This window comes from Myodes glareolus, chromosome 1, assembly GCF_982192425.1.
Source record: "Myodes glareolus chromosome 1, mMyoGla1.1, whole genome shotgun sequence".
In the NCBI taxonomy this organism is placed as follows: Eukaryota; Metazoa; Chordata; class Mammalia; order Rodentia; family Cricetidae; genus Myodes; species Myodes glareolus.
The window spans coordinates 106,738,781-106,762,901 of NC_142026.1; the positions used below are offsets into that span (position 1 = coordinate 106,738,781).

Here is a 24,121-nt window from a genome sequence, read left to right on the forward strand (position 1 = left end):
CCTCCCCTCGGTCCCTCTTCCCCCAATCCATTCCTCTGCTGCTTCTGTATAGTAAAGGGCAGGCCTTCCATGGGTGTCAACAAAGCATGGAATATCAAGTGGAGGAAGGGCTAAACTTCTTGCCTTGTAGTATGTCTGTGCAAGGCAACCCAATATGAGAAATAGGTTACCAAAAGCCAGCCAAAGCATTAGGGACAGGGTTCCCACAGCTAGGGTTCCCACAAACAGACCAAGCTATACAACTGTCCATGTATAGAGTGCCTAGGTCTGATCTATGTACGATTCTTGGCTGTTGGTCTAGACTCTGTAAGCTTCTTATGAGCCCAGGTTGCTGCTTCTGTGGGTTCCCGGGTGATGTCCTTCAAGCGTGACCAAATGCTTGGCTGTGTGTGGGTCTCCACACCTGTTTCCATAGTTACTGGACAAAGGTTATCTGATGGCAACTGGAGTTGCCACCAACCTGTCCTTCAGACTGGTGTGGACTGTCATGTGACGTATTCTTAAACTACTGGATAGTATTCTCTAAGTGAGTTGATTATTGCTTTCCAAGAATACCCATAAAAGTATCAAAAAGAAAAAATTAACATAGTTTTCTCTTACCCGGCCAACCTCCACTAAATTAGTCACCATGACAATACAGGCAGACTGTTCTTGCCACACCATCCTCCAGAAGTCATAGACGGTCTCATGAACTGGGCCTATGAACACAGTTTTTCCGTATTGTGTTATCAAAAACATAGTTAATAAAAAGTTTAGATAACGCAAAAGGTATGTGAGAAGAGCTAAAAGAGATAAGACTCTAATTCAGAGTAGAACCAGAACCACTTAATTTCCATTCCTACCAGAACATACACTACACAAAACATGGTAGGCATGTCCACTCTTCTCTTCAGGTTTCTTCTACACTTAGCAATCCATAAGACGGAACCACTACTTTCTAACGTGTTATTTCTGTCCCTTTCTTTGGCACTCCACTGTACATGTGCATGTATGTGGATACAGAACTCTCTGGACGCTTGGCAGAGGAGCAGCTGATATTGCTAAATTAAATAATCGTCCATCATTTATGAAGAGTGCATGAGTGAAATTAGATGCCATATCCTTACCTCCTATTATTACGATTGCTATTATTCTACATGGTGATCTACCTTCAAAGGCATGTGCTGCTCTGTCATTCACTCAGAACCACAAAACTGGTGTCGGGGTCAGCACAATAGTGCATATCTCTAACTGGGAAGAATACTTATTCAATTAAACCCAATGACACAAAAACAAAGGGGAAAATCTGGACAAAATGACCTCAGCTAAAAGAGCAAATGCCAGGAAATAAATTTAAGTCCCTGGTAGCATTGGCCTGGCAGGCACAAGGCCCTGGGCTATGCATTCATCACTGAAGGAAGAGATGAGCAAAGCAAAGCTAAACACAACAAAACCCCAGTAAATGAGTAAACATGTCTTTGGTCATGCTCGGTCTTCTTTGGAAGACATGTTGAGGAGATTACAGACTTGTATACTTGTTTCGATACTTTTCGTTTCCTAGAGCACCATGAGACGATCGACCTACTTCATTTTTATGTTCCATAAGGAACACACTTTACTACAGTCCCTTGGGTCTATGTTTTATTCAGTCTTGATTTGTCAAAAATTGCCAGATGACATCATAATTATTGGTCTGTGTCTTACTGCTTTGCAGACTGACAGAATTGACTGCAAGATGCCAGTCACCCAAGGCAGAGAGAACAACACACTCCCTATTTATCAAAAGTAAGTAGTTCCTCTTCCCAGTACTACTGACTAGTGTGTTGAGACATCTGACCACCAAAGATCAGATCACAGAAATAATCAGAGGATTTTAATTTAGAAAAGAATCAAAATCAAGTTTTTCTAAGTTATGAACAAGTATTTATACTACACAATTTAGGAAGAGCCAAAATTTTTCAAAAGATCAAATTACAAAATAAAATTCCCTACTGGATAATAATAAAGATGAATATAATATTCAATATAAATAATTATAAATACAGTATTTAACAGACAAAGTTTTACCTTGAGTGGCAATGTAGTGGCTTGGTCTCTGGTAGCCCTAAAGTAGGAAAGCAAATTGGTTATCATTTTAAATAGCTGCCAAAAATAAATAAATGAAGGCATAAAAAAGGGGAAGACAACCACTTGTCAAAATTAGATTACAATAAAAAGACCAAACTGAGTAGCGAACACAGAGTTCACTTCTCAAACCTACGTTATATAAAAGGAAACAGAAAACAAGGCTTAATTATATTAAAGGCTCTGATTAGAATTTAAATCATATAGTTGAATTTTGTTTGTCACAGAATAACCTCAGAGATGGAGTTCAGTTTCACTGAAATGTTTATGCCTTCATATAAATTTTAAATCACTCATTCTTGGTAAGATTCTGCTCAAAAACATTAATTCTTATTGTATCATCCAAAAGTACAACACACCGCATTACAAATGGACAAGGACATATTAGAACCAGAAAAAAAAAAAGAAAGAAAGAAAAGAAACAGATCATTCCAATGTTAGAGCTGGACAATGCATGTGTGCTCAAGTCAAAGTCCTGCCGAAATTAATTTTTATTCGCTCTGTAACATGTTCAGGAATCTGTAGGCACTATTTTGTGTGTGCTGATAATGATATTTACACACACATATATAGGGAAAAACAATTTAAAACTGCACTTTTCCTTGAACAAAAATTTTAGTGCTTCCTTTTCGGTGTACACATGCTGTGCATAAACATTTAATATACTGCTTCCATGGATTCTTCCTGATAAAGAATGATTTGTTTGTTAGGTGCTCTCAGTGGGTCAACTTGCCAGAGATGTGTTGAAAAATACTGATGGCATGATAGGGTTAAATTGTAAATTTGCTTGCTTTCACCTAAGGCTATAGGAAGAATCTGTTAAGATGTGTCCATATTTGGTATGGTCAGCTCTGAACATACACAATGAAATGTGAAAGGCAGGCTCTGATCTAAGAAGGAACACAGTGTGCACCAGACTGTTGAAAATACTGAAAATTAAAATTATTATTATTAATATTTTCAGACAGGTTCTCACTAACCCTGGCTGGCCTGGAACTCACTATATAGCAGGCTGGCCTCTAACTCACAGAAATCCACCTACCTCAGACTACTAGGTACTAGGATTAAAGGTGAGCATCGTCACGCCCAGTTGACTTTGATTTCTGAGTAAGTCAATACTGCATCATGATTCATAGAAACATGTTTCAAAGTTTCATAAGCATTTCGTGCTCTGTTTTTAAATGAGATCTACCAAATGCAGATGTATTTTGTGTATAACAAACAAACAAGAAAGGGAAATTATAAGATCGCACTGTGTTTAGCCAAAATATACTGGGATCTTAACAGAGTTGTATTACAAATCTCATTTAGAATAAAGTCCTACCCAATGAACCATAAAATAGTACTATGGCAAGGATCTCATGTATCTCCATCATGGCAGAAGACCCAGGCTGAACTAAATAGCTAAGAACAATGACAAAGTTGTAAGAGAAATGTTGATGTCTTTTAATCTAGAGAACATGTTTGACAAAACTTAAAAACGTTATGAAAATAAAATTATGATGAAAAAATTAACCAATACACTTATAGACTATTCTTAATACATGAAATTGATTGGCTATAATTGCTGAAATATCTGTAAAACATGAAGTTCGTAAGGGTGGCAAATAATCCTATTTGTAGAATTTAGACGAGGTGGGGTTTACATGACATCTTTATATGAACACTGATAGTATGTACATGCTGCAGTACTATATTATACACTGACTTAAAATAAGCATGCTATGATTCAATTCATTCAGAGCTTGGGTTTTTAATTATTAATAGCTGAAATCCAGCAAGTGCTAAATGCATGTTAGTCACTGCAATAGAGGCGCTATCTGCATTACTTTGTTACGTTTCCACAGCAAACTGATAAGCCTCAAACTATCAGGATCTCAATATGCAGATGAGGAAACTGAAGCAAATCATATCCCCAAGACCTCCATGATTTTATTATTCATGTTTATTTTATTGTATTTATGTGAGTGTTTGCCTGAATGAATGTACATACACCATGAAAGTCTTGGTATTCAACAAGGCCCAAAGAGGGTATAAGATAATCCTGAACTGGAGCCACCGATCGTTGTGAACTCCACGTGGGTGCTGGGAACCATGGCTGGGTCATCTGCAATAAGAGCAAATGTTTTTAAATGCTGATGGCCCCATCTCTCTAGACCCTCTAGTGTAATTTTAAACCAGGTAATAGAGTCAAAAAGCCAGATCTTACATATAATACAATGTATTTCTTCTTGGCACTAAGTTTTATTTTATTTGATAATTACTGTCACTTACCTAAAAAATTTCCCTGTCTATATGTATAACCAAATTTAACAGTGCAATATGTAATGAAAGCAGACTTTAGTGGTATGATTCGATATATATATGTGTGATACATATGTTTCAAATATAATATAGAAATCATATTTGCCCTAAGAATTTTTACTTTACAAACCAATATCACACACCACAAAATAGTCTTCCTACTATTTTATTTATTTATAATTTTGCGATAGGGTCTTATTTAGCCCAAACTGGCCTTGAATTCACTATGTCTTTTAGGATGCCTTTGCACTTCTAATCCTTCTGCCTCCATCTCCCAAGTGCTGGGATTACAGGCATGAGCCACCGAGCCTGGTTAATGCAGTATTTGGGACTGAACTCAGGGCTTCCTGCGTGCTCAGCAAGCATTTTACCAACTGAGTCACATCCCTGGCCCCATTCTTATCTTTTAGTATCAAAAATCAATATAAAAGGTGAAATTTCAAAACCACTAATACACATCATACTATCCAGCTTCTCACATATGCTTGGGAAAGGTAAGAATAAAAGCCAGAGACAGAAATCATCAACAAATAAAATTCAAATGCATAATAAATTGTCGAAGCCAGAAATAGCCCTGTTTTGCTACACAAGAAAGGGGAAGGAGGTCGAATAGCTCTTTACACAACGTAAAATAATTACAAAAAAAAAAAAAAGAAACACAAATATACTGTATGAGACTAATTAGGTGATGCATGCAGAAACAACTAGACTAAGCATTAGTAGTAACTGTGATTAAGGGTATTTATAGTAAATATTTATCATAGGGTGCTGTTATGTACATATAGTGGTACTTACATCCCTGTACAGCCAAATCTACAGCCCAAACCAAAGTCAGGTGTGAAAGAAAGCACAACAGCGTCAGTAAGTACTAGGATGTAGAACAAGGAAAAGTGTACAGTTTGTTCTTTACTTTACAGCTAGCATTAAAGTCACAGGTAATAACAGGCATCAAGCTCCCAGACGGGAGCTGATATAGTGGGCGCCCTAGGGAAACACCCTGGAAGGACACTTACATCGATGTAGTTGGCATTAATGTAATCTGAAGAGGGGTCGTCCTCCACGGGTTGCAGAATGACTCTGGAGTGATCATCTGAAAGGTTTAAATAATCAAATGCAAGCTGTTCAAATTCCTCTGGTTTGAGACAATGTCAGTGGTAAAGACTTAAGGACAAATTTGGTCTGTATAATCCACACTTGCAATACTCTGCATTATTGTCAAATCAGTCCTTTGGGAGAAAAGCCAGAACTATATGGGGCTCACTACTTACACCAGTTACAACTATGAACAGACATTCAATGGCTTGCCTTTCAGATTAGGAAGCTTGTAGGCAGCATAGTATGGTCTGGATGGCTCTTCATTTGAGATTTGGACTTGACTACAGGACTTGCGTGGCTTCTAATTTTGTTTCTCAGGAATGCTTTTTAGCTGGAGGAATTCCTTTCCCTCTGGATTTTACGGCAGAATGAGCCACATAACTAGACTGTGAATTCTGAATCTATTTCTCCTTTATTCCTTGAAAGACAGGCTACGTCTGAATGTATTTTACATAGTTTAAAATGATTTCAAACCAGAGTAGACTGGCTTAAGGAAAACAGCAGATAATTAAAAGTCAGACCATCTGCTCTCCTCAGTACTCCCAAGGTTGCCCCTAGTGATGACTTGGCTTTTTGCATGTCCTCCTCATGAAGACATCATCTGAAAGGAAATTCTGAGCGATTAATGACTCGCGGTTACTGGGGGTCAAGACAGAAGGGCACGTGGAAGAAATACCTTCAGGAACCTCGACTAGGCCCAACATGAGTGTTACATCAGTCCAAAAGTGAAAAAGAAGTTTGGCATTTCCCCAATATCAATATTCTTAGACATTTGATAACAATCCCCATGGATTTATAAAAAAAAACTTAAAACAACAAATTTCTCAAAGGGTGAGATTGAATTTGGTGAGGGTGATGGCAATTTCAGAGTCAGCTAAGATTACTTTTAATATCCTATAGACCAGTTAACAGACCAGTGTGCACCACTTGGGTTCCCTAACCTCAAAACCATAAAGCTGTGAGTCACTGTACATTTTACACATGCAGTGTTTACATGTACCAGGAATTCTTAGGGAACTTACATGCAATAATGTTTCCATATCGGTTTTTTGCTCGGTTTTGATCTTTTTTAGCTACATCCCAAGATGCTGACTGACCTTCAAAGAAGCTCTGAAAAAAAAAAAAGTTAGCAAGCAGACCTAATTTAATTCTGTTTCTCACAACAGGTTTATCTGCCCTACAAACTGAAATAGTGAAAGCCACATTTGTGGTGTTGGGGGCAGGGCTGCCTGCAGTAGTAAATACATTTCCTGCTCAGCCCTCAGGCCTGTTTTGTGGGATGTTAGGTTGGGTGAAACTCATCTGAAAGATTGGCAGTAACTTTAGAGAAACATAGAACCTTGAAAAATCTTTCCATTTTAAGATAGCTATAATTTTGTGAGTTACAAGTAGAAGGGGCATCAGTCTTTTTCAAAAAATTCTAAATAATAGTATACCCAAATTTGCAAATCTGCTTTTAACGATGGCTATCTTTCAAAGGTGTGTTCATCAGCACTTATAATGGAGGGAAAAAAAAAATCACTCGTATATGATCTGTCATCTTTCTCTCTTTGAAGGTCATGAAGACTGGGTCTTTCATTAGGGTACAGACTTATAAAGATTCTTGTTCTGTTCTCCAAGCATCTACAGACAGATGGGTTCTTTGGTGGCTTCATTATGCAGAAATTTAAAATATGGGTAAAGATCTTTTTTTTTGTAGAAAAACTTGAACTTTGCTCAACACAGGAAGTAGGGTCTTCAAAGAGCCTGCTTTGAAGCAGAGTACACAGGAATGTACATGAAATGAACGAACAGAACCAGCTCCGGCAGAATATTCTAATTCTTTGCTCTTATTTTGGGTGTTTCAGCACATATCTAAAGGCAGCATTCAAAATTTCAAGATAATTTTTCTCACCTCAAATAAAGTGTACAGGTGGTCCACATACAGAATGTAAAACTTAAAAGTCTTCCCTTGAAGTTGAATGTATTTTGGTTGCTCTTTGAAATAAAGTATGCTTGGCACCTTCTGCTTTAACCATGTGTGTGTGTCTGTGCAATTCTATACTTTGTGCAGAAGTATAACTCAGCTTCAGTGTCCACAATGAAATTTTGAAGCAAGCCTTTTACCTTTTTGCTGTTTATTGGGATGTTTGATTTAAGTCACTTTTTTTTTTTGTTAGATAAAGCCTGGTATTTTGGTCTGAGTGGGAAAGAGAAATACGCTGGGAGAAGAAATGTCCCACATCTGATTTTGTTGTTTAGATACTGTTTATTTGCTTTGTGACACTCAGCTTTTCTTCCCTGCCATCCTCAGCCAACAGTTCGCAAAATTAAGGGGACCGTGGCAAGCAGCATATTTAACTTTAAAGAGTATGTAAGCAAGGACACAGAAAAACACTCGGAATTTAAGCCAACCAGTGATAACAAACCTAATATTACAAGAGGTCTCTGGGAATCTTGTGCTTAACTTTTGAAAGGAAGAAATGTAGGGAGATCGAGCAAAGGGTTCATGATAACACACTGAAACATTACTGAATCCGTTCTCAAGAATCTTACAATGAATGTAGCTCCAAATACATTCCAAGGGAACATTCTTTTCTTTCATTTCACCCCCTTCTCAACACATATATTTGATGGCATACTCAATGCTGGATTAGTGAGGTTGTAGTGTGCCCCACTCTTGGAATGTTAAAGGGAAGAAAAATGCTACATGTCATTGAGCATCAGTTAAAAAATCAGATTCAATACAGTATTGAAGTTTTCACCTCATATTCCTCTTTGAATCCATAGCTGTCTGATGTCTTCATGAGGTTGATGTGCTGCAGTAAATCGGCCACTCTGATGGCTGGGTGCAGCTGTCCTGTCTGGTAAGGGGACTCTGTCCCTTCACAGAGGTAGCGAGGAACATCCAGAAGGCGACTAGACTCGGCAGTGGCACTGTGGTTCTCATCTGGCAGATTTCATATTCCAGAACATTAAGAAAGAGATAAAGTTATCTTGTTTAATAGACATCTGTGCAAAAGAGATTTAAAGACCTTAAGATCCTTCCGGTAGTAGAAGGAAGGAAAAGAAAAGCCAGCCGTGGGGGTGGAGGTGGGGCCTTGGGCAGCATCGCTCATAAAGACAAAGCCATCACCTTTCATTTCGACTCAAGGGTTAAGGTCAGAGTATATATGTCTTTCAGTAATACAGAGGATGCTGGGAGAAGCAGAGAGACACTGGATTCACTTTTAAAAAGTATAGGCAGGACATTTAGCTGAGTCAACTCTGTTTTTAGCATTTGAAGTTACAGCGGCATAGGCTGGGACCAGAGGACAGAGCTGCCAACTGGAAAAACGTTTTCACCATTGACTGTGTTGGATGAACTCTTCCACACTCAAATTCCAACCTCCCTGAGAGACTCCATTTAGACAACCCATCCCCGCAGGGCCTCTCATCTTGCCTCCTTTTCCCTCCTTTTTTCTACCAGCTGGGGTTCTCAATCAGCACAACCCCAACACACCAGCACAAAACCCCATTCCCACCCTTCTGCCCACTAGGAGGTTTTCCTCCTTGGATTCCTGTCACTACCAGTATTGTTTTGATTGCCAGTACACTTTGACTCCTCTCTCAGCCATGTGAGAGAAACCAGGAGTACTGGAGATAAATACAGGCACCTCCCTTCTATTCCCAGCCCCTCCATGATGCAATATCAGGCGATTTCTTAGTTTCCGAGACTTCCAGATTCCTTGCATGCTACTTTCTTGCCCTGTATTTTAATCATTTATTTACTTATCTGGCATTTTTGGAGATAGACTCATGTACTAGAAATTCAGCAAATATTCAATGAATTAATAAATTCAACAGAAGCCTCCACCACCCACATTTAAGTGTAGACCACATCCCCATGGTTTTAGTTCAAAACAGAAAGAGACTTTTAATGCTCTTTCTGCCATGAAGATGAAGAAAGAACCAAGAACATTTTGCCTATAAAGAATAAACAGCATTTTAATGACCAAAGAACTAAGCATTACAATGAGAAACATGCTTATATTAATCACATTTAAACTTACCACTTTAAAAAAAAACAAACGTTGAAGGGGTGTTACTTTGAAAAGCATAATACGGTCACACTCATTAACAGAAAGGAAAGTACACTTTTAGGGGAACTTGCATTTGAAATGATAATGCATACTGCAGAGAATGATATTTAGTGAACAGTGAAACATATTTCAAGGGCTGGTACATCTGCCTGCCCTATCGCCAACTCTACAAATAGGATATGGCAAAAAATGAATTGTTGTCCCCATGACAAACACTTTTTCTTCCTGGAGAAGGAAAAACAAAAAAGAACCCTACAATCAGATTTGTATGCCTCTATAATTTAGCTTGATTGCATTTATCTTTACTCTCTCTTATTAAACTGATTTTTTTGGCATTCATGTCTAAAGATAGCACACACTAAAGAAAAAAAAAACAATAAAGAAAATAACATCAACAGAAAAAGGAAGCCCTTGGAGCCTGTTATGACCTAAGCACTCAAGAGAACTGCTGCCTTTTATTCAGGTTTTACCCACTACTCTACTTACAAACATTTGCTAGCAAACATGATTGGCTTCAGTTCCCCCTGCCTTCTGTGAGACTGCAGTCAACTGGTCTACCGTCACTAAAATATCACAATCAATAGACTGGCATAAGGAATATAAACATCGCCCAGTAAGATTAAATTCAGAAGCAACTGGTTAAGGCTCTGTCACAGGGTATACAATCAATTAGGGGAGGTCAAAGTAAGAATGTGGCGGGGTGGAGGGTGCGGAATACAAGCACCTAGACAGTGGGAAGGTAGACAGGAAACCCTAGACAGAGCTCATTTCGAACCTGCTGGAACAGCAGAAGTTTGACAATTTTAAGAGGCTCAGAAACAAACTTTACTCACATTGCACATCTTACAAATGACTGTATCCTAGCATGAAATAGTATTGCCTCTGTGTGGCATTAGGCTTGAATACAATAGTACAAAAGGCAGCAAGGTCTCAAGAATAATCACATATGAATTATTAATTTCAATATATTTCTACCTCATTAAACTACGTAATAACATGAGTCCTAGCAAGGGTGCCTGCGCTTATCATTATCCTTATTATACACTGAAGAATAATAACTTCAACTATGGCTTGATTGAAAGGTTTCTAGAGTTCTTTGTAATATACTTACCCGTTATAGGGACTTAAGCCCAATGAAGCAGTAAGACACAAAAGACAAAAATATGAATCAATATGAAAATTTTCTGAGCTTTTCAAAGTCATCAAGTAGATATCAATATGAAACAATGTTTGAAATTATTTCAAAAAATTGCTGTATAAAATGAACGGATGAAAACAACCATAAACACCACAATCCTAAGAACAATGAAAAATGGAAGAGATTAATCTGATGTCTAATGGAACTAATGAGAATTACCTTTCAAAGAAAGCTAATCATTTTTAAACCAAATATGCCCAATTTCAAAATGAAATAAAATGTGTACAAATAGGTCAGATGACACTACTGGGCTAGCTCTACCTTTCCCTAAGCATGACCAACCCTTTCCATTTGGAATATTTTAAGAACAGCTTAGTCTTTGTAGTTTGTAAAGCTCACACGCATTATCTCGTTTGCTCTCTACAATTCTGAGCGGGGAAAGCATGACAGGAGTGGTTACCCCGTCTAGAGGGAGAGGAGAAAACCTGTGAAGTCATTTTCTAAGTTCATATTGTAATTCTATATAGACCTCGCAATTTAGAATGAATTCTCTATGCCATTAGAAAAGTACAATGATGAACTTTAACATTTAGGCAAGCCATCTTTTCAGATTTACTATTTTCATTTAAGTGAACTCTACTTATCAACGCTAGGTACTGATAATATCTACAATCTTCAAGAGAAGACAGCATATGTAGGGGCAGGTGATAATGTGATACAATGTGATACCTTCCCTATGAGCACCCGTTAGAGCTCCTCCCTACGGAATCATGTCACCTGTTAACGAAAATGCCTTAGTTCACCTCTGTCTCACTGTTGTTGTGCACAGCACAGGGAAAGTGCAATTAGAATACAGATTCTATTGGAGCCTTTACTATTCATAGAAGCTCTAAAATTATAATTCAATATGATTATTTTAGTTCACGAAGTACATTTTACTTAACTGATCAGTTGCAAAATTGCAAAAATATTTTGTAGTAGACTTTTAAATTGAATAACTATGTAAGCAAAGAGATGCATAAGCTAATTTCCATATTCACAATAATTATTAAATATGAATGATAAATATAATGTGGGATAATGTTAAATATATGAGTATTGATAATCTGCTACTTTTAGGTAAGCAGAACCACTAGGGTGTTACTGATAGAGAACCTATGAACATACGATGCATGCTGAACAAATGATTGTTGGAGAATTTGTCAAGAAATAGGAAGCAATTTGAAATTAAACTTGTTTTGCTTTGAAATATATAGGCTTAAAAATTAATGCCATTTTACACTGAGAGGCCAGAATCATCACAGGTGACACCTATTTCCTTAGATGTGACCCAGGTAAACAGGGATTTCTTTTAACTTCTTGAAACACAATACTACTTATCATGGAGTGTATTGTCTATGCCAAACCCCTGCATCAAGATTCTAGCAACTTCCTCACTTTAGCAAACTATTAAAAGAACAAAGTCAAAGCAAATGAACAGAGTCGCCCTTTTCACCTCTGACTGCATCTTTAATTGCTCTAAAGTTGAAGGACTTAGACAATCCCTTTGCTAAAACTGCCTTTCCCGCATCAGCTAGTTGCTCAGTCCCTCCTGGCCCCTGGGAGTGGAGGTGTTTGGGTTTATTCCCATTAGTTATCCATTAGGGGCAATTGCACTTCTGCTCCAAATCCAACACAGCGTAAAGCTGGTGTGTTGTTCTAAACAGTGTGCCTACAATTCAGATCCACAAGACCCAAATGTGTTGAACAAAGTTGGCTGTCTCTGTCAGAACTCTGGGGATCTATCTGAAACACCAAGGGACTTCCGAAAGGCAAGGGGTTACTATGTGGACAAGACACAACCCATGCAAGGAGTTGTAATGCATGCAAAAGAGGAAAATAAAATACAGACTGGTGATAAAGGTTCTGGGCCTCACCTAACACAGCAGTCGGCACAAGTGGATCATTGGGCACTGTGGGAAAACAGAGCTCGTGAAGCAATGCTTGGCTCTAAACTCTACTTTTCATGCGATGTTTATACGTTTATAATAATCTTTACAATTGATTTATATTTTCTTAAAAGTATTGTGACACAAATTGCTTTGATTTCTGTATTTTGCAAGGGTAACATTCCTTTTTTTTACCAGGGTTATTGTAAATTGTCAAGAGAGTTGTATCTATAATTATAGTCCAGGTCTCTCTTCAATTTAAAAAGCCAGATTATTCACCTTGACATTATAAAAATGATAAAATTAGGAGAAATGGAAACATGCATTTTAGATCTATCAAGTGTAAGTAAGGTATTTACAGAAACAAAGATCTTATATTCATTCTAATCATTTTTCTCAGTTAATTGTGGGGAATAGATTTAATCATTTTTCTAAGTTCATAACTGGATATTTATAGATACACACTCAGAATTGTCGCTTTATACTCAGGTACTGACATGGGTAGCCTACAGAAGACTCTGTGGAACAAAAATACAGTCAGAACTACAACCAAGTAAATATTGAATCAAGTACTTGGAGAGATGATATACTCATATTTTAAGCAAACTTTCTTTTAAAAGCCACAGAATCTTATGTCCTTCTCTGTTGTTAAATCTTAATAGCGAAACAAAAAGAAGACAGGCCACAAAGGCCCTATCATGTCTAAAACTGAATTCCAAAATGACTGACAACATAGTACTTCGAACTTCCACTCAGTGTGAATAGACACAAGAAAAATGACAGCTTGTATTCAAGGTCAACAATTACTGAAAAATTTTACCAGCTAAAGGTTTTAAAAAAATTCCCTTTATGAAATGACATAAAAACATAGTCTAAAATATTGCGCAACCTTATCATTTCTTAAGTTTATGATTTGCATATAAATATGAAATTTATTATTTACTTCTTGTTTCTTTATACCCATGTTTACCAAATTAGGGTGCTACCAAAATATGAATGTTAATGACAAACTTGATTTGTCCATCTCAATCATCAATTTTACCTGAAGATTTGAAGAAATGACTTAGGCATGTTAACTTAAACAAAGCTAATTTAAAAACATAAAGCTTGGAAAGAGAATAATTTTTATGTGAAATTCAAATTATGCAATTATCCAAATCCCCCATGCTTAAATAAGACTTAGATGAAAACATTTCCAAAGCACTTTCTTCAATAGGTCAACATTAGTAATACTGAAAGAATCTATGCTTGGGGGAATGGAAAGATGAGCGTGGATGTGATCTCATTAATCTTTGTGAGCCAGGTAGCACAAGTATACTTTTAGTTTCCATACTCGATACTTAGAAACGTAAAAGACTAATCTTTCAAGTAGTTACTCTATTTCTTGTTTGGATGGTATGTGTGAATGTAGGCATGTTGCCATGTGTGAGGACACACTTGTGTGGCTCCAAAGAAGTTGATCTTATGTGGTTTCTTCAGTCTTCCAGGTAAAACCTAGTCTCAGGTTTACTGAGATAGGGTCTCAGGAAACCTGAAGCTCACCAATTCCAGCTATTCCAGTTAGTCAGCTTTCCCAGGGGACATCTACGCCTCCCAAGTGGTAGGATTACAGGTGGATGCCACACCTGCCTGGCTTCTATATGGGTTCTGGGAATCTGAACTCCAGTTTTCATGCCTGTCTCGTAAATACTTTCTCCAGCGACTTAGCTCCCCATCTATGTGATTTGTTTTTTAGTATTGGAATGGCCCAGGACAAATATTAGATTACCTTAATGGAATAATTACTTATGTCGCTAATTCCTAGAAAGCATTACTGTGTTTCTTCTTATCTCTAATAAGCATTTATCTTCTATAAAGGAAAAGACAAAAGTATAAATTGACGAACACTAATTTTATGTGGAAAACACCATTTTTTAGCTTAATTCAATGACACATGCTGCCTTAGTATCTTATTTTGGAATGTTTCTTATACTTTCATAACAAAAACACTAGTTTAAAGTTAAACTAAATCCTGTACCAAACTGAACAAAGGTCTTTTGTAAATTCCATCTTACTCTTCTCAGCTGGTTTGTCTTCTGGCTGCTTCTTTCATTATTCAAAAGATATTGTGGAAAATTAAATGCACTTAATAAGCCTCCAAATCATTAAGCAGAACTGTAATGAACAACTTACATCTTGGGCTGAAGTTATGCTGGTCCATGAAGGTGAGGGAGAGGGGGTCCTCCGCGTGCAGGGTGCTCTGATCCGCATAACTTCGGTCCATAGCATTCACCATGTGAGTCATCTCCTGCCGCGTGTTCCCCATCGCGTCTTTGCGCTTTTTAGCAAGCTTGCTGCCAAAGCAAATACAAAAGGGAGCCCTGAGTGTGGTGGGCCTTGAGGGACAGCTGACACAAGCAATAAAGAAGCTCAAGCGAGCCAGAGTACAAGGCTACAGACATGTATTGGAAAACCTACGAACTGTTCATAATCTCAGGAGTCAAGGCAACACACAAACCATTACATCGGCTGGTTGATGTAGCACACTTAGTATTTGTTAGATCCTTAAAATTCAAGATGCCAAACAATCATTTCTTCTATTTGGGTCTGGGATCAGAGAGAAAAAAATGGAGTAAAATGAGGGTATGGGAAGGTCGATATAATCATACTACATTGTTTATATGTATGAAATTGTCAAAAAATAAAAAAATAAATAATTTTCATGAAAACGTGTCTTCAAGAGTATAAACAAATGCTTCTAAAGTACAGTTAATTCACAGATGACTTAAGGAAAAACTTTAAAAATTCAAGTTCCTCCTGAGTGACAACTGCCTTTGATCAAATGTTTAAAGGTCTTGCCAACAACATGACCTACCTTTGCTTTAGCAGGGCCAGCCAACAGAAACAAGGAAAAGGCCCATTCTCCTCTCTGCTGCTCCCAAGTAAAAACACAAACACACAGAGCATGGACACACTGAGCAGCGTCTTTACAGCACCCATCACAACTAATCCAAAATCTTTGAAAATCAGCCCTGGCCATATATGATCGAAAAACTCATAAAAAGATCAAACTGAATCATGTGCTGTGTAAGACAGGTACTAGGGAAAATTTGAAAACTGTTATGCAAAGTTGGAATATCGATTATTGTTATCTTGGAGAGTTAACAAGGTCAAACCCTACAATGTATTTTAGACTTCTCATGCATACTATCCACTACAGAAATGTCTGGTGACTACCGCAGGAGAAGGATTTAGGGTTGTGAAAGTCAGCGATAACATTGCAAACTGCACAAATAGTAAGTCTTTGATCTTCCACATCGAGAACGTATCTTTTTGTTTCTCTGTTATCCATGAGACACGCACCCAAAATCTACTAAATGCATATAAAATATTTAACTCATATTCACCAGGAAATGTATGCCCAGAGGCGCTGTAAAGCACTGTCCACTTTAAACTCCCATCACTCACTTTATGGTGGCAATTAACGCTGCCTGGGAAATACTCCCTGGTTGTTAGGAATGCCATTTCGGAGGTCGATGGCAAGGCATTCTCCTCTGGTCCCCCACTACTGTCTATATTAAACATATCACTAGTACTACAAAGGTTCATTGCATAGACGGAGTTTATGTCCATAGGCTGAGAGTTGCTCCAGTCTATTTTTCTCTGAGATTTGCAGTCGTTGACCACAAGGGTACACAGCCAACACACAGAACACAAAAACCAGATCTCACTCACAACTGAATAAAGCAGGTATAAACATGACTTTCTGAGGGCACCCCTCAAGCATTTAAAAGGAACAGTAGGTATTAGTAATATTAAAAACAAGGACAAAGGATTATTATCTACCGCGACCAGAACGATTCCTACACCATCACCACCATCACAGTCATCACCACTGTCGCTTATTGACAGCATTTGCTGCCCACACTGAAAGTGCTACCAACTCTCCCTCCTTGGCCAGAGGTAAAGCCTGAAGAATTATAAAGATCTAGACAGAGCGTCCAGATCTAGGTGAGAGGTGAGACACTGTGCGGGAGGTGATAACTGGGGAAATGGGGAACAGCTTAGGGGTGGCAGTTGACCCAAGACTCGTAACACTTGACCCAAATGTTGAAATGGCTTGAAGTTGTAAAAATATAAGCAGTGTTTTAAAATGGGTATCTTAGTTTTCTTAATCATTTTCAGGAGTTTTTATTTTATTAAAGCTCTCTCTCTCTCTCTCTCTTTCTCTCCCCGTGTGAGTGTTTGTGTGTGTGTTTGTGTGTGTATGTGTGTGTGTGTGTGAGTGAGTGTGTACACACCTACATGAGCACAGTTCCCTGCAGAGGAACATCTCATGCCTCAAAAGTTTGAGTTAGAGACACAGTTGTAAACTGCCTGACAATGCTGTTGCGAACTAAACTCAGGTCCTCTGCAAGAGCAGTGTCTGCTCTCAACAGCTGAGTCATCTCTCTGCTCCCTGGTTTTATTTTTCCAAACTTGAACAGCTTATTCATTTGATATTAGAAACAATGATTGTCATTTCAAAGTTAAATGGACAGAAGAAAAATACAATGGCTAGTACAACTAAATAATTTACTTATTTAATTGTGTTTGTTTACTTATTTATGGGGGGGCATTTGAGACAGGGTTCCTCTGTGTACCCCTGACTGTCCTGGAACTCTCCTGTAGATGAGGCTATCCTTAAATTCACAGAGATCCACCTCCCTCTGCCTCCTTAGTGCTGGGATTAAAGGCTTGTACCACCGCTGCTCTGCAATGATTTTATTTTATTTTTTTTTAAAAAGTGTCTTACTCTAATTAAATACAACTAGGCTGTATGGAGCTGACAGACTTATGAATTCCAAACTTCCTGCTAGTTAGCCATCATTTTTGTTAGCAATATTTTTGTCCTTAGGCCTACAACATCATTAAGTCTCTAAAATCTGGCTAGTTTCTATTCACTGCGACTCCAAATAAACTTCCTTGGAAAGGCTTGATATGGCTGCTCCAAGTGCCATCTGATTCAGGTGATTTTTATAGTAACGTGCTCATCTCTTGAGATGACACTAGTCACGCGTCACCAGATCATTTTTCAGTCATTTTCCCAACTGTGTGCTCAATAAAGAAAGATCACCTGTACATTCTGGGCATCAAAAGAGTGATAGAACACTTAAGACACAAAGCAGGCTCTCAATAAATACTTGTGGAAGAGATAAATTGGGCCTGTTATATACTTGGCACTTTCCATTGGTTAACTCAATTAATTCTCGGATCAATCCACTGAAAACTGTTTAAGGATTCTCATCATATAGATGAGTTCATTGAGGCTTAGGGGAGTAAAATAACTTGCCCAAGGTTGCTTATCTAATAAGCAATGAAGAATGACCTCATTCCATAGCTTAAGCTACTACACAATACCCAGCTGTTCATACTATGTTTACTGCCACACTAGGCAGCCTACTGCAGTGGTTAAACACCAGTTGCTAAGCATTAGAATAAAATATGAATCTAGTGCAAATACGCTGTCATTTTACATTTTGAAACAGCAGGGAACAAATGCTTGACAAATAAGTTCTAGCCAGGGGTGGTGTTGCCCATCTCCAATCCCAGTAAGTAGAAGTAGATAGTGGAGCCAGGGACTTTCAAAGTTTTCCTGAACTGGGATTCATGGCAAGACCTTGTCTCAAAAACCAACAAGTGAAACTTTCAATTTTCCTTCAAATCTTTGTGCTTTGGCCAAGGTTAAAGTGTTGATTCATTTCTTTAAAAATGTGAGAGATCAATTTGAAGAAAAATAGGACAATCTGAAATTTGGATTCCATGTAACGTTAAAATTTAAAGATGGGTATGCAGAAAACGGCAAATGGAAATGATGACTCCAAACTTTCCAGGATTTACGAATGAATCATTTATCTGTCTTTCATGAATGGGTAAAATTAAAAAGTATTTTTCCAGAAACAGAAAGGGAAAGTGTTCTCGCAAGGGTGTTCCAGATTCATACAAAGTCAGAGAGTGAGCAAACTGCGCTAGTCTATAACCTTTATGAATAACTGAAGAGTCGGGCACAATCAGACAGTCCCGTGCGCCTCCACCCTCACAACAACCCTGAGAGCAGGCTTTCATGTAGGGCATTCTGAATTGCCAGGAGCAAACATCAGTGCTAAATGCTTCCATGTATGTAAAAAAAAAAAAGTTATTGTGACATAATGACATTAAAATTAACTCAAACATCGTAGGAGGATTCTCTTTAATTTTCTATTCTACTTTATTCCTCCCCTTTATAAAAGAAATCAGATTGAGATTAGTAACCCTAGGTGTGCTTAAGTAACCTTTAAAAGTATACATCCCTAGGACATTAAGGTGCCAGTAACTCTAAGTGTCAATCACAGCGAAGTATAAACTGCTACACTGTCTGGAAGAGAGATGGTAACTGTGCACCAAAAAATGAAAACCCATTCTAATTTCACAGATACATTGACAGATAGTGGTAGGTTTATTTACATTCTTGTAACTAAATACATATTGATTCTAGTATGTCTCATACTTTGTCTGCCCCAGAGCCATGAGCACATGCAACGTGCACTGGAGGGCGGTTAAAACAATTCATTTTGCTAGTTTGAGTTTGACAGATGTGCAAATGACTTTCATTGTCAAAACAGCCAACAGCATAAACTTCTGCAGGTGGATGTATGGGTGGGCCGTAAAGGGGGAATGTACTCCATCATTGTATGAGATTGTATGGTTAATTACCATCGGCTTCATCAAACATGATTTAACAAGCATATTATGATTCATCACAGTAAGCTAAGAGCACTGTTATTTTACACCTGCTTGTTTTAGCAGACTGTGGGAAGCCAAATGCTTGTAATATTCAAAATGTTGGCAGAGTTGTATTGAAGTGATTGACTCGTAAAATTTTGCTGTAAAGCTAGCGAAAACCTTACCTACTGATATCGACACTGCAGGCTGTGTGCCTCAAACAATCTGAATTCTTGAGCCTTGGACAGTGCTGTATCCTTTGAACTGAATGGCTAACTATCTTGGATTCTAAAAACACGAACTGAAAATGGCTTAGGAAGTTGACTAGCCAATATTCTCCCTGCTGATATAAAGAAGACTTACCGTACCTTAGTCTTGGGTGAGTTGGAGATTGCAAAAAACTGTCAAAATGTGATATCTCTGTTCCTCAGTAGGTTGACAGGTTTTGTTTTGGCTTAGTTTTATACAGTCTTTATTTAAATTGCAATAAACAAACTCCTTTTTCCTACCCTACAAAAGATGTACTTATGTCTCTGCCTTCACTACATTATGATTTTATCAGTTTATTTGGCAAGACCATTATAAATGGTTTTAATGGGCAGCAAGGATATCTTGTTATGATCTTTTTGAATACCTGGTGAGGTAAAAAGCGATGTTATCAAATGCAGGCCTGATATGGCTCACACCCTTCAAGGACAGTCTGGATGCTGCACAAATATCTCACTAGGCTCATTTTCTCAAATGTAATACATTATGATATAGCTTGGGATTAGGAAGCTAAAACCACATTTGTCACGAGATGCATAAAGTATCATATTGCTAAGAGAGCTCAAACTTGACATAAGTAAAGAAATGATGCTCTTAGCTGCAGACTAAAGCTTCTTATGAAAAACTGTAATTAAAAATTAAAAGTAGCTGAACACACAGAAACACAATATCCCTTTTAAAAAAGAGAATCACAATAGATAACAGGCTATAGTTTTAGGGTCCAGAAGGTTACAGATTTTGAAACACCACCAAACACACACTGTTTCTGTGGGTTTTTTGAAAGGGATATTGCAATTGGACACATGTAAAGTTGTAATGACCCATTTTCTACTTACAGGTAGTAGGAGTAAGAATAGTAGCTCCTCCTGGCAAGCAGATCACAGACAGTGGGAAAAGAGAAGCAATGGTGAATGAGAAGCGTGACTCCGTCACATCCAATAGAGCAGAAAAATGTGCGTTAAAAAGAAAACGAAACAAAATGAAATTTGTGGGGTTTTTTTTTTTTTGCTTTGCCATTTTAATTTGCCCATGCGTTGTTAGCATTCTTATGCCATGCAGTTAAACAGACAGATATGCAGCAAAAAATAAAATTTTTAATACAGGATTAGGAAAAAAAAGTAACATGCTGACATTTCCTATATTGCCAAAGGACTGAAAAATTAAATGGCGTGTGTGTTTTTCAACATGCAGTTAAAGCATAATGTCATCCATTGCCATCAAAATGTCATGACTGATGGATCAGCTATGTGTAGGATGTGTATACTAAACATAGGAGTTTATTTTAAATACAAAACATAAAGATATGATATTAATATATACAAAGTACTACATTTTTACACACCGGGTATATCTTAATGGTACACAGTATATACATGTTGTGTGAATACAGGTACCATATGCTACATATACATGAAGGTATTCCTACAGTAGATGCATGTGAACATGATATACACACACATTTACTGTATTGAAACATGATTTCAAGTGGATGTTTGGAAGTTTTAATGTGTTCATGCTGTGCATTTAAATTATACACAATCAATGAAAAATGGCATATAACTGGAAATAATTCAACAGCAATTAAACTGAAAGAAGAATGACATTGCGTTCTGAAAGTTGCAATATTCCTTTCACAGCCTAAGAACTTACTTTCTATATAATCTCAGCCATAAAGTTTTAGTTGGTTGAATTCTAAGCTATTCTTTTGCAACCCAAATCACATGGAACTATTTTCAGCGAAGCAAATAATCCTACATTTATTATTCACACTGAGGGATAGTCTAAAGAAACTTTACAATTTCACATGAAAACGCAGATGGTAAGAGGGTTCCCATTTCCACTGTTTTTACTGTAACTTTCTATACTCAAAAGGAACTACAGAGTATCACAAAATTTTAAGCTAAACTCTGTCTTATCCAGGACTGCTTCATGCTTTTGGGCAACGATAATAACCTACCCTGGCTTAAAAAACACAGGATGCATGTGTGTGACGTACACAATCCATGATTTGAAGCCCTTATGAATGTGCTGAGGTAAGCAATGAGTTCAAGTAATTTAGGCATGATATAACCAGAAGGCAGCAAACACAATCTCATCTGTCTGTAAGAGTATGGTCTTCGCCGGTCACATTAATGTTACCAAGGCAGGTAAAAGTTCAGAAGACTTTCTATCCAGTAAAACAGTTATGGAAACTTAAATATGAAAGATTTTAGTGGAGGCCTAGTTATGCGATCATTGGAAACGTAAACCAGAAGAATCAGCAAAGATGTGCTATGTTAGCGCACTGTTAGAACATATCCCCCAAGCCCCATGCTTGCTTTAGTGACTGCAAGCTTAACAACTTGAAGGACCTTAGTTTTCATTAGTCATTCTTAGTACAAATCCAGCAAAAGGAGGCTACTCAAAAACAAACAAGTTTTCAGATCAACAACAAATGCAAGTAGATTGAATTCCATTCTGAGGAGGGCACAGTCAGAAGCCATTCTCGAGCATCCAATCGGATGTGACAATCCTTTTAATGAAGAAGCAGCGTTAAGTGGGTTCTCTAAGCTATTTGGCTTTTTTGCTCTCCGAGTACAGATTTAATTTAAACAGAGATATAAGGTTTGAAGGTTCTATTCCATGATTTTTATGGAGGTTCACTGGTAAACTAGTGTTTCTCAAAGACTTAAGTCTTCTTGCCTCGCCTAAGATGGGTTTTCCAGTCACAGAGGTAGACAACAGCCGAGAAAAAGCACCGTTTGGAGGAAGCACATATGTAGCTAATTGAACACAGAACGCTGTAGTGCATACCTAATATTTCTAATGCAGATGTGTCTTCTCCAACATACATGTCTCCGGGGACAAGTGTAAAGAGGCAATATATTAAAATCGATGCTCATGGAATTGTTATTAACATATGAGTCTTAGCCACAATGCTAATGTCTTATTTCAAGTAGAAAGCAATAATAATTGGACACTATGAGAACTCATGTAATATAAGCAACATCATTTATTATACAATCGGTACAATTCATAGAGCAAAACCACTTCTATAAGCTGCTGGAATGCACTCTGCATGTAATTTTTCTTTCAAAAGTCCTTCTAAATTGTAGAATTATCCAAAATGTTTGCTTGGAAGGAATGAGATGTCATCCTAGTTTCAAAGAAGACGACATACAGATTCTGAAAACTTACACAAATGGTCAAATAGCTCCAAGCATTAAAAACTGTGCTGCATTTCGAAAATGCATTTGAGCAAGAGTGTACTCTCATCTCTAGAATACAAATTTAAGTTCCAGGAAGTTATATCTTTACAAAAACCCAGGAGGTGGCGACATTTACTGACATAGTATAATAGATAAGGCTCAATTCACGCATTTACTCTTCTTTTTAAAAATTTTAGTCAGTGAATATTTAATATGTAATGTCATTTAAAAAAGTTTCTATTATCTCCATGCCTCATATTTAACGCATATTTATGAAAATATAGATTAAGAATAAAAATAATTCTGACTTTGGTCCAAGCACCATAATTGTATAACCATCAATTGTATTACGCTTAATAATAACAACACCTAAAATAAGATGAATTTCTCATGTATTTCTGAAAATTCAAATAATTTACAGTTTTATATAAAATACATGTTAACAAAACAAACTTATATCCCAGAACAAACTGCAAATAACTAAATAAGATTTTACTCAAAAATCCCAAGTAAGAAGGGACCGAGGGGCAGACAATCTTGTTAGAACTTGTCAAAGAGTTTGAGGGAAAAACGTGAAAATCAGTGGCAAACACATGAGTGTACGGTTCAGGACACTATTGGATCTTACCTCTTTTTCACAATTACTATGACAACCAGGAGGAGGAGGATGAACACCAGGATCCCAGCACTGATGCCCGCAATTTTCACCACTCTGTCTGTCTGCTTCGCAGGGTCCGGGATCACCTCTGGCTCTTCTGTTGCTGCTGCTAAACAAAGCAGAGAAACAGGTGACTAGAAGCCTCCACCATGCACAGGAGACTGCCCCCAGGCAGAAATGGCCAAAGCAGGACAGGCTGGAGCAGCAATAACCTGGACACAGAAATCTAGAAATGGGCTCCTCTAAAGCACGAAAGACTTAGGGTCATGATAGGGGAAAAGTCTTCACTCCAGTTTTATTTTGCTGCTCTGTTTTAACATAAGAAATAAGAAGAAAACCACAGAAATTAATTTGAAAAGGGATGGTGGGCTACTTTTCTTCAAATGCCTTCAAAATTCAGGACAAGAGTTTCAGAACTAGTACACTGGGAAGAGATGGGATATAGATGACCATTCATCAGTTTATTTCCTAAAATAACCTCCTGATTGGCTCTGGTGGCTCATGTTGTTGCCTATAATTCCAAGACTCAGGAGCCTGAAGAGGAAGCATTGAGAGTTTCAGGCTAGTAGGAATTTGCTTATAATCCATTATAAAAGTTGAAATAAATAGTTTAGCATAAGGAAAGAAAAAATAAGGAATGTACCCAGGAATATTTCACA

At 37.6% G+C, this 24,121-nt stretch overlaps 1 protein-coding gene across 15 annotated transcripts in view; it reads right to left on the reverse strand.

The window, feature by feature from the left end:
• Positions 1 to 24,121, reverse strand: part of Ptprk (protein tyrosine phosphatase receptor type K) — a 534,789-nt gene that overhangs the window by 19,652 nt on the left and 491,016 nt on the right. The window contains exons 14-25 of one of the 15 annotated variants that reach the window (XM_087911294.1): positions 23,433 to 23,571; positions 22,410 to 22,451; positions 20,453 to 20,482; positions 14,802 to 14,962; positions 12,618 to 12,653; positions 10,675 to 10,686; positions 8,247 to 8,431; positions 6,525 to 6,612; positions 5,421 to 5,497; positions 5,203 to 5,220; positions 2,047 to 2,083; positions 601 to 698 (exon numbers count right to left, since the gene is read on the reverse strand). In XM_087911294.1, coding sequence (XP_087767420.1) covers positions 601 to 698; positions 2,047 to 2,083; positions 5,203 to 5,220; positions 5,421 to 5,497; positions 6,525 to 6,612; positions 8,247 to 8,431; positions 10,675 to 10,686; positions 12,618 to 12,653; positions 14,802 to 14,962; positions 20,453 to 20,482; positions 22,410 to 22,451; positions 23,433 to 23,571 — 923 coding nt within the window. Of the gene's footprint in view, positions 1 to 600; positions 699 to 2,046; positions 2,084 to 5,202; positions 5,221 to 5,420; positions 5,498 to 6,524; positions 6,613 to 8,246; positions 8,432 to 9,450; positions 9,789 to 10,674; positions 10,687 to 12,617; positions 12,654 to 14,801; positions 14,963 to 20,452; positions 20,483 to 22,409; positions 22,452 to 23,432; positions 23,572 to 24,121 lie in introns of those variants that run through there. The other 14 variants (XM_048425008.3, XM_087911261.1, XM_048425011.3 and 11 more) reach the window with 14 other exon arrangements.